Source organism: Teleopsis dalmanni, chromosome X, assembly GCF_002237135.1.
Source record: "Teleopsis dalmanni isolate 2A chromosome X, ASM223713v2, whole genome shotgun sequence".
NCBI classification, from domain to species: Eukaryota; Metazoa; Arthropoda; class Insecta; order Diptera; family Diopsidae; genus Teleopsis; species Teleopsis dalmanni.
Genome location: NC_051848.1, coordinates 98590435 through 98602130, shown reverse-complemented (window position 1 = coordinate 98602130; position 11696 = coordinate 98590435). Strand labels below are relative to the sequence as shown.

Below are 11696 nucleotides of genomic sequence, written 5' to 3'. Positions count from 1 at the left end.
TTGTGGGGCAAGGCTTGAATAAAGTGTATTTAATAAATAAGAAAAAAAGTAAGCAGTAACCCATGAGATGATACTAGCGAAAATACTGGTTGTAAATTCCTTACAGTTAATTAGAGGTTATCGCTAAAATCAAAAACCATACTTGATATTTTGTATCAAAAAAAAATTTTCTGAATATTTTATTTAATAAGAATATACTTTTTTATTGTTCTTCAAACTTTTTATATTATTAGACCGAATTCTCTTTAGCAATTCCTCACTATACAGTATTTAAAATCGATTCTTCAAATTAAAAAATATTTTTTCATTTCAAGTTTAAATAAATTTCAAGCTTAATTGAAAATTCTCTACGTTAAAATAGAAGTATTTAAATTATTATTAATTATTTAATTAAATTTACTACTTCCAGTGATAGATTGTTGCTGCTTAAAAGTGAACCACAATACAGTACTTTGCTAGAGTAAGTAAAATTTGTTGATCTGATAAGAAAGTATGCATAAATACTTCATATGCTTATGGCAAAGTACTACTTCAAAAGTTTCAAGTTTAAGCTTTTGACTGAAATGCTCTTCAGAGGATTCTGTAGAGTAATGGGAATGGAACAAAAGTGTTTAGTTGAGCAATGTTTATGATTTCAATCAGACAAACATGTAGCAAAGGTAGATGGAATAATAAAAAAATAATAAAATAATATTATATGTTGCGATAAGATAGATTTTTAATGGTAAATACCATAGAATAGATAAAAATATGTTTACTTGAGTTCTTTTAGACTACCTAATGAGGCCACGGTTTTTCAGGTTGAAATCTTAGCAATTGAAGAAGCTTGTCGGCAAATTGCAAGTCACATCAATGATAGATGTAGTGTTGACATTGTCATTGACAGCCAGGCAGCAATCAAACCCCTTGAATCCTTCACAATAAAGTTAAAGATAGGAAAACAATGTAGAGAGACAATCGACGAGCTAAATCGGTTGACTGACATCACCTTCATTTGGTTTGCTGGACATAGGAATATCGAAGGGAACGAGAGAGCTGACCACTCTGGTGCTCTGGTTTAGGAATATCGAAGGGAACGAGAGAGCTGACCACTCTGGTGCTCTGGTTTAGTACCTAACATATTGCTGCTTTCTTCAAATTGCCAATAACAGATGGAAAGTACTTAAGTCATGTGCAACTTTTAGGTTAAAATGGCCCACTTTTAATAAATTGCGCATACTTTTTGGGCGAAAATTTTAATCGAAGTGTTAAGGCTCAATTAGTCGGTAAGTACGGTAAGAACTTAAGCCAAAGCGAAATATACAACCAACCATACCGGTGTGATTGTTGAAACGAAATAAACAAAGTTCGTCACTTTCGTTTGATTTGTTTCTATCAAATGCACAGGTGTGGTTGATTGTGGATTTCGCTTTGATTTAAGTTCGCTTAAGTTCTTACGGTACGTACCGACTAATTAAGCCTTAATGTTATGTATGCTTTTAGAAATATTTCTTAACAAATTATATAAAGTATGAGAAACCATACGCTATTGTATATGAATTTAAATTAATGTATACAGATATGTACATATATTCTATCATAAAATATGATCCTTCATTTGCAGAAGTGATCATTTAATAAATATTAATTATAAATATTAATAATTTTTTGTCATAGAAATATTATTAAATTGGATTTTGAAGTCAGTTATGTGTCGACAGTGACTATTTTACTTCATGGAAACCATTTCACTTAATAGAGAGGTTTCGAACAGCAGTGAATTGCAATAACAAAATTTCAGGACCACTTATGATGGGCTTTGGGTGACATTCGCAACAGCTGTATTATCAACCAAAAATTCAATTAATTAAAAATAGTGAAATCTTGTTGTTGCAATTCACTGCTGTTCGAAGCACCTCTATAGTAATATTATTCTATAACATGCATATAACAATTTCAATAAATTACTTTAATATTTTATTACAATCGAGAGAATTTCGAACTAAAATAAATGGTTTTAAATGTAAAATGCTAGAATTTTATAAAACGACTTTGCATTATACCGAATTACAGAGTACTTTGAATTTTACTTTTAGAGAGTTTGAGAAGGTTATTTTAACTTCTAGGATAATGCTTTGAATTAATCTGACTATACATAATATGCTTTTATATTTATATATGTCTTTGATTTTTATATTTTTGATTTTATACTTATGGCTTATTCGGCTTTGTATTGCATGCTACTTTTGTGAGATTTGCAATTTTATTTTGTGTAGAACAAAATATCTAAATTTTATGGAATATTTAAGTTTCAATCACATTTCGATCTGCTTAAATATTAAACAGTTTGATTTTATGGATTTATCAATTTTTATCTCTTTTTTAAGGAGTATATTCAGTCTGCTGATAGCAGCGTTTCAATACGATTCGTAATCCATGTTATTGGATTTTCTTTTTGTAAATAGTAAAGTTTAATATTTCTCAAAACTTTTACTGCTTTTAGTAAAACTTTTAATAATAATTATGAAATAAAAATTTCATAATTCATGAATATTAAGTAATTTATTACTTGAAATATGTTACTTGCCACACACTGCAGACTTATGGCTTGATACTAAGAAGTCTATCAATTTTATTTTTTCTATATTCATATTTTAAGGTTATTCAAATATATATTTTGTTTATATTTAATTACATGATTGTATAAACGTATATATTAAAACTTTAAAACAATTAAATGAACTATTTTTTTTTCATATATAGAACAAAAGAAATAAAAATGATGTGAATTATTAGTAGTAGTTCTAAAAAACAGTGATCCGATTTATAAATGCCCAGTATTTATAAATGCCGGGCGGGAACTTGTAAAAATCCAACTTGAGGATACAGTCATTAATAAAACACTGTCTGTTCCCTAAAAAGGTGGACTGATATGCTTGTAGATAATATTACAATAACAATATTAGAAGTACAAAAGTACTTATGAATAGTTATTTTTCAAGTTATCGGGAACTGAATATGAAATACAAAATTGGTCTATCTAAAGCTTTAATGCTAGAAACAAATATTTATTAAATTAATCTTATTCTAAACATTATTTATTTACACCACAGTAATATATCAACAGCGAGATAAGAAGAAAGAAGTATGATTAGATTGGACACACATTGCGTAGGCTTTATGAAGATATCACGCATGCTGCACTTACTTGGAACCCCCAGAGAACGAGGCGTAGAGGCAGACCAGCAAAGATTTGAAGAAGAATAGTTCAGCGGGAGATGGGCAAATTGTTTAACGACTTGAGAGCAATAACACAAAATAGAAACTAGTGGAAAACTTTAAAAGACTCCTTAAGCTCCTAATGGAGTATGGAAATAATAATAAAATATATCACAGCATCCACATTCGGTTGACCTGTAAATCTTAGAGAATTCTTTTTTGCGAATCTCTGAATAAAAATGTAGTTGGATTTTATTTGTGTATTAAAGTAGTGAAGAGAGAGAATAAAGTTAATAACATAATTGGTAGTAATAAAATAACTATTAAACTTTAAATTTGTTTATCGACCTGTATACTATAATGATTTTATTGTTCATTTATTAGCTGGCTAAAGGTCACTTTTATTTCTAAAAAATTAAAAAACCTTTATTGCTGTTTTTTTAAAAAATTCTATATTTCAACTATCTTTGAGGAGTATGTTTAGAGTATGGTAAAATAATAACAATTACTAATATGACATTCCATTATAGTTATTCAGTTGTCTATTGTCCATATTGCACTGCAATATATATATTTTTAAAAAGAAAGAAAGTACAAGTGCCACCATCAATGAGCATTAATAATAATACATGTTGAACGATTTATTGTTATTAAAAGTATATAAATATAATAAAATAATAGTATATAAATATATAAATATAATATATTAATATCTTGAAAATTATCACCAACACCACATCTCATATATTTGACTTATTGGGGTAAAGTTAGATGACGATAATGTCTCCATATATTTGTCTAAGCATCAAGATCATGTAATTTGATACCATATAAACACTTTTTGGGTAGCTACTCGAAATCGCTAGTCGAAGGGATAAGTCGGATAACGGGTAATCAATTTCAGATTCAAGCACAAATTTTTGGTATGCAATTTCAAATGATTAAAAAAAGTGTTGAAATATTTGACCTCGAGATCGCAATTTCTAAGTTGTTTCCATAACTGTGGTTTGTCCAAAATCATATTTAATGTTTAATGCTACACGATTATCTGCGAAATTAAAACTTAACGATTTATTTATTTATATGTTTTTTAATATATAAACGAGCTATTATTTCTTACTCACTTTAAGAAAATACCATTTAAAATCAAGAAAAAATTTTTATTATTATTATGAAATTATATTTATAAAAGTCTTAGGGTCATTTGGTTAAGGTGCACTGACTCTAAGCTTCAAATTTGACAGGGCACGAGTTTAATCCCTGGCACTTGCAGTTTAAAAAAAATTATTTACGAATAATTAACTACAAGGATTATTTCCAAGACCACTGATGATGGGTGTTTCGCAGTACTCAAAACAGCTGTATGGTCAGCCAAAAATTCAATTAAATAAAATATTATAAAATGAATTTTTGTTGTTCTAGGTCACTACTATTCGAAAAACCTCTTTATTAATTTATATTTATAATTTAAATTTATAATATAATTAAATTAATTAATTAATTAAATTATTAATTAAGTTAATTTATAATATAAATTTATAAAATTTTTGATTTATATGTTAGTCATACTTACCCAAGCTAATCTAATCTACTATATGCGGTAGCTTGAACTAAACCTACAATAATAGTAAATATCAATAATAATAGTAAATTAGCCAAATTGCAAGAAACTCTAAATTCTTCATTTAAGAAAGGAATTAAATTTTTTTCATGTCAAAATGTCAAATTCAACTGAATGCGAATTAATCATTTTAATTACTAAATTTAAATTAAAAAAATTTTTGTGCTTTTAATTAATCTCTTAACAAATTTATAGAAAGGCATTTATTTAAGTCTTTTATTAAAGACTTAAATAAAAAAATAATAATATTTATAATTTATAATTTGTGGAACGTGTCGAAGTGTAGGTGGAGTTGGCAATAAAGTTCTGGTCGAAATATTTATTTATTTACATTAGTGGAAAAAATGAAGAAATAAAAAAAAGCTGTACTTCACGCAATCAATACACGTGCACGCACCTTTAATTATACAATATTAATATTACGAGAATTTCTGTATAAATGTAGCCACCTGACTAAATTCTGGCAATTAAACACGCTCTAATAAATACCTGAAATTATTTAAGTCCACCAATTTGACCCTGGCTGACTGGTATCCACCTTCTTATTTAGTCAAAAGGTAAAAGTAGAAAAATAAAAATATTTAAAAAATACATAAAATACTAACCTAAATCATATATAAGTAAGATAAGAAAATATATAGATAATGAATTTGAATATTTTGAATATTCCAGAGATTATGGCAACAGAAATGATATTAAGGCGATTAGCATTGAGCGTACTTAACTACTCAAACCCTCTTAAAAATTAAGAAAAAAAACACAAAAAAATTGAACTCCAACAAGGGTCCCAAAAACTGAACAGACCAAACCAAAACACGCCAAACCAATCCGAAACAAACCAAACTTTACAAACCAATCCAATTCACTTGAAAGGAACGAAATTCCATATTATTGTTGTAATTTTTTATTTGTTGTTGTTTTTATATTTGTTGTTGCTACTTTAATTGTTTTTTTTTCCATTATTACCTTCATTGGTATTGTAGTGACTGTCGCCACTGATAATTATCCTGATGATTGTCCTTGCACCCAGGTGAGAGCTCATGAAGATTACGTTTGTGTTCATAAACAAAACTCAAATGAGAACAAAATAAAAATAAAAATAAAAACAGAAATAAAAATAAAAATAAAAAAAGAAATAAAAAAGGAAAAACTTTACTACGCGCCAATATAAAAAAAAAGCATAGAAAAAAACAAAAAATAAAGTCGAGAATTTGCTTTGTTTCCGTTGCTTAATTTTTATGTAAATTTTGGTTTTGGTTACTTGAAAAAAGGATATTGCAAAGGATATGTGTAATTAAGTCAAAGTAGTTATTTGCCTTTCCTTTATTTATTGTACTCGTATTTTTCCTTCGTTGTTTATTTCTAGTTTCAGTAAATGGTGTTAATTGCTTCATTTTTGTTTACTTATGCATATCCGTAGGTGCCTGCTCGCCAACGCTGAACAATGGGAACGACCCAAAACGAATCGGAAGTCTATACGCACTTTTGACTTTCATTGCAGGAACAATTCAAATTGTTTGCGGTTGGAGTTCCTCACTCAATCAGTTGCCGTAATTGCTATGCAATTATTTACTGAAACTTAAAAATCAATTCGAGGACTAATGTCCTTTCAGACAGCATTTTGAAGTTAATTACCTAAAGTTAATAGAAATGTCAAGTTCCAGAAATTGCAGGCATTTACTTAAATTACTTAGAATACTTTTTTTTTGTTCATTGAAGTGTTAACGATTATTCTTTTATTTAATGGATTTCGTTCAAATAATATGCAGAAAACTTATATTAAAAAAAATCGTGAACAATTTTTTCAAATGCTCAAACTGTTGCAATAAACTGGGTGATCATATAAGTGCTGTTGCTATAAAGTTATTGACAAATAACTATAGTACGATATACAGTCTTCATAAAATATTAGGATAGATTAGATGCTATCCTAACATCCACTTAGAATTATTGGGCTATTGTGCGAACATTTAGCAAAGTCTAAAATGTTTTTTAGAGAGAGGACCTGGACCTGACCAAGATCCTCAAAAGCCTAAGCTACTAACATAGTTCATTGTCGTCGTGCATTCGTTTTTGATCAGTAGTAAATGTGCGGCCATTATATCGTCCTCTCCATAACTGCAAGAGGAATGATTAAACGAGATGTGCAATCTTTTACCATGGTTCCTTAAGACCCTAAGGCAGAGTGTCACATCTGTTTGTGAATTTCGTATGTTCAATATTAGTTTATCACTTATTTGTTGTGCCAAAGTTTTAGAGGAAATATATACCTACGTATCAGTGACAACACGTGCTCTATATAAAAGGGTGTGCGGCTCTTCCACAATGTTGTTTGTACATGTACCGCTAAAATCAAAAATGATAAATTGGAATAGATGAGATGGTTTATTAACAATAACTTTATTACATTAGGCAACAGTATATTCACAATACAACCATTAACAATTCATTAACACTTGTATTTAATTATTCGTAAATAATTTTTTGAGACTGCAACGAACTTGTGCCCTGACAAATTTGAAGCTCAGAGTCAGCGCACGCTAACTAGCCGACCCAAAGCCGTACTTGACTTGTATATTCGCAATTTTTTCTGTAGTTTTATTAATTTACTGTGAAAGTTTTATTTACAAATTTACTTGCTGTGTTTATATTAGAAAGAAATTATAAACCAGCTGTAGAATAATTGTATTAATTAATAATATTTTATTTTTAATTGTTAAATTTCAGTACTATTTATAATATTAAATAATTTTTAGTAGAATATATTAAAATTTATTTTATATTTTTTTTTGTTGTTATATTATATTATTTTGTAATGAACCTTTCTTTGGTTCGTATTAAGCTGGGGTTGAACTCAGCCGTCCCCAAGGTCCACACAAGAAATTTATTTAGTGAGACCCTATCACTTCAAGTTTTCACGATGACGATGAACAGAACCGTAGGCCACCTGATCGAAACTAAACTAAATCGCTGATGAGCTGAGCTGATGTTATAAATACTAATTCGCCAGACAGCCGACACGATATAACGCAAACACACGTGACTGTTAAAGCTACGTGCGTTGTGTTATAGGTCGCAGGTCACACGCCCTTCCCTGTTCACTGTTAAAGCGCCCAGGGGCCGGAGACGTTAGGTGACTATTAAAGCTACCTATCGTTTCCGACACTATGGTATAGACTCACGTGACTATTAAAGCTACGTGAGTTATACCCCGTACAACCGAGATTCAGTTACTATTGAAGCCCCGAATCTTTCTTACCTGTGTCTCTCACTTGTATCGTTGTGCTGGATTCCCACCTTGAATTTATACCGTTCAGGAGTAGCTAGTCTATGTGGTACTTTATCAATTCTGTATCTGGTTAAGAATCTGAGTGCGTTTGTTGAACTACACTTTTAGTTTATTTTCCTTTTAATTTATTTATTCGATATAAAAGAACTTGTTAAGATTTATTATATTAACAACCAAACAATTATGTCTAAAATATAATTTGTACGTACTTTTATTTGGCTTTACAGCCACTAGTAAAATTCAATTGTTAAGTTTTTTTTTCAATTTATTATTGCAAAATTTTCAATATTTCGATATTATCCAATATATATATAATCTATGTCTACAAGATTTTAATTTATACATACGTTTTATTTTTGCTTAGCTTTGACTTTGGTCACAAAAATTCAATTTTTAAATGTTCACAAGTTATAACTAAAATTTTCTCCTATTTCGATATTATCAGATATATAATTTCTGTATACAAAATTTTAATTTGTGCGTCCTTTTTATTTTTACTTAACTTTGACTTTGGTTACAAAATTAAATTTTTAAATGTTCACAATTTATAAATAAAATTTTTCTATATTTCGATTTTAACAAATATATAATTTCTGTGTACAAAATTTTAAAATTTACGTACTTTTTATTCTCACTTAACTTTGACTTTGGTTACAAGATTCAATTTTTTTAAATGTTCACAATTTATAGATAAAAGTTTCAATAATTCGATATTATCAGATATATAATTTCTGTGTACAAAATTTTAAATTAAACGTAATTTTTATTTTTACTTAACTTTGACCTTGGTTACAAGATTCAATTTTTAAATGTTCACAATTTGTTAATAAAATTTTCAATATATATAATCTCTATGTATAAATTTTTTAACAAAATATTCTCACTAAGTTTGAAGAGTCACTCAAATTTCACTGGTGACACCGCCGTCTTAGTCACGTACTTTTTAGCTGCAACGGAAACCAGAGCCAGGAGTCTTTCTTCCGCGGTAGAACAAAACAAGAGAGCTTCTTCTTGGTGAACGCTCCTTTTATCCCCTCCATGGTCAACGGTGTCAGCTGACAAAACGTTAAAGTTTGTTGACCCAACATTAAAGCTCCTTTTCTGTACCGCACTGAGCGAAAGTTCAGTTTCACGGCGAATTTACATTTCTTTGAGTACCTTTTATAAGTGGTTTTTGTCTAAGTTGTGATCCGCTTCTACACCTTTTCTGCACAAAGCTTTCTTCGTTTGACAGGTCTCTTTACTATTATTTTGTTTTGCTTTCGTTTGTTTGTTAGCAATGTGTTGTGCCGGTGAACGTGTGTATTTAATTCTATTAATTAGAAAATTATTTTAAAATTGTTTTATTTTCCAATAAAGTTCCAGCAAAATAGAACACCCAACGATAGCTCAAGATATGTGTCTTATGTTATGGTTTTATTCAAAAATTGTTCACGCACTAACCAAGGATTTCCATACAATTTTAAGATTTGTCAAATTCAAAGTCACGTTGTTGGTGGCAGAGGATTGGGGTGAGTTGGTTTAACTTAATGTTTTTATAAGTATTTAACAATTTTTATTACAGGAACCTTCGAGTGAGTGTTACTTGTTGTGTGTTAGGTGGTCGTGTTGTGTTTAGTAGACAGCTATACCCACGACGTTGTAACGATCAAATTTTTGGTTGACAAAATTTTGGCCGTTACACTCCCTCCTTTCTTTCGGGAAACGTGATTTTGCTCTGAACCATTACCTGCCAGCGTGATTTCTGTGACGTTGTTTTGGACTCTTATATATTTTATAGAAGTCGTGTTGCTCTTTGGTGTGATGATCGTCTTGTTGAAATACACTTCGCTGTTTCACTTGTTGTTGTCGACTTTGAATACTAGGTGGATTTTTCGATGCGTGATACTCGTAACATACTCCTACTTGTTTTAGAAGGCGGATTGTTTTTTCCTTTTGCTGTGGTAGTTGTGTTAATGGTAATGATTGGGTAAGACTAAGTATTTCATCATATATTTGACCTTTTGTTGAATTCGTTTTGATAATTTTATCCTTTTGCTTCCATGGTATTAGCGAAGTCTTTGACGGTGGTTGTTCTTGCGAGATGTTAAACACTTCTTGTACTGCGTGCTCTGGGGTATCTAGTAGCTGTTTTCCATCTGGACCTGGCGGTACATTGATAGGGCTTGCACTTCGGTGTCGTTGTACTTCTTCCATGCTACTAGGTCTTGAATCTTGCTGTTGTGCCACGTGCTCATGTATATCTAGCTGTTGACCAAATTCTGCTGGCATTTCGTTGAATTTAGGATTTGGTTGTCGTGGTATTTCTGGTATTTGTTTTTTGATATGTTTTAGATCTTGGTGCTGTGCTGCTTGTTCTTGTGTAGCTTGATGTTGTTTTACATCAGGTGCTACCATGATGGGACTTGGATCTCGGTGTCGTTGCGCCTTTTGTACACTATTAGGTCTTGGATCTTGTTGCTGCGTTACTTGCTTCATTTGAACTTGTAATATTTCCTGTTTTTGTATGACTCGTGGTTGACAATACTCTGCTGACATTTCTTTGACTTTAGGACTTTGTTCTTGTTGTACTTCTGGTACTTGCACTTTGATAGGTCTCGAATGATGCTCTTGTTGCATTTGTTTCAATTGAACTTGCAATGTTTCTTGATTTCGTATTACTCGCTGGTTATTAAACTCTGTTGACATTTCTTTGACTTTAGGACTTTGTTCTTGTTGTATTTCTGGTATTTGCAGCCTGATTGAACTCGGATCTTGCTCTTGTTGCATTTGTTTCAATTGGACTTGTAATGGTTCTTGCTCTTGTGGAACTCGCTGTTGCTTAATTATTTTTGGATTTTCTGGGATTAGTTTGCGATCTTGCGGTGATACATGATGTTGTTCTGCGTCATTTCGATGTCGCACGCTTTGTGTTGATATGCTTGCTGCAGTAGTTGAAGTAAAAATTCTAGACGTTTCTGCAGGTGTTTGCTTGGCGATTGGCTGGTGTTGCTGCTGGCTGCGGAAAGGTGACTTGGAGACTGGACTATGAATGATTTTATCACATTTCGGTGTATTGGCTATGCGTCTCATGGTCTTCTGTATTATCAGCGGTCGTGCACATTCCACTGCTACGCGCCCGAAGATTACCTCGCTATCTCGTGCTCGACTTACTTCATTCTGCTCTTCGCGTAGTTCTTCGAAGTCCTCAGCTAGTGCTATTAATTCCTTTAGACAAGTGAAATTCCGACGTTTGATGTATACTTGGTACTCTGTGCTCATGTTGCGATATACTCGTTCTAATTGTGACTCTTGATTTAAACCTGCGTGTCGCATTAGTTTTTGTAGTTCCAAAAGATACATTTTAAACGTCTCTCCTGGTTTCTGCAATCGATTTCTCAGTTCGTCCTCCAATCGCTCGAAATATTGATGTGGTAGAAAGAATTTCAGAAAATCTCTCTTGAACGCTTCCCAGTGATTTCAGTCTTTCTTATTGTATCTAAACCACACCAAACCTTCTCCATCTAGTAACAGGGGCATTGTTCGAGGCAACATGTTCGTTGATATGGCATACAGATCCGCTAATTCTTCCAATCGCTCGATAAACGT

At 31.0% G+C, this 11696-nt stretch overlaps 1 protein-coding gene across 1 annotated transcript; it reads right to left on the bottom strand.

Annotated features, from left to right (window-relative positions):
• Positions 1-9833: 9833 nt before the first annotated feature.
• LOC119688788 (bromodomain-containing protein DDB_G0280777-like) lies at positions 9834-11450 on the bottom strand. The gene is made up of 2 exons (XM_038103453.1): positions 10856-11450; positions 9834-10693 (listed from the first exon to the last, which is right to left on the bottom strand). Exons 1-2 carry the CDS (start codon positions 11448-11450, stop codon positions 9834-9836), a joined length of 1455 nt encoding a protein of 484 aa, XP_037959381.1.
• Positions 11451-11696: the final 246 nt, after the last annotated feature.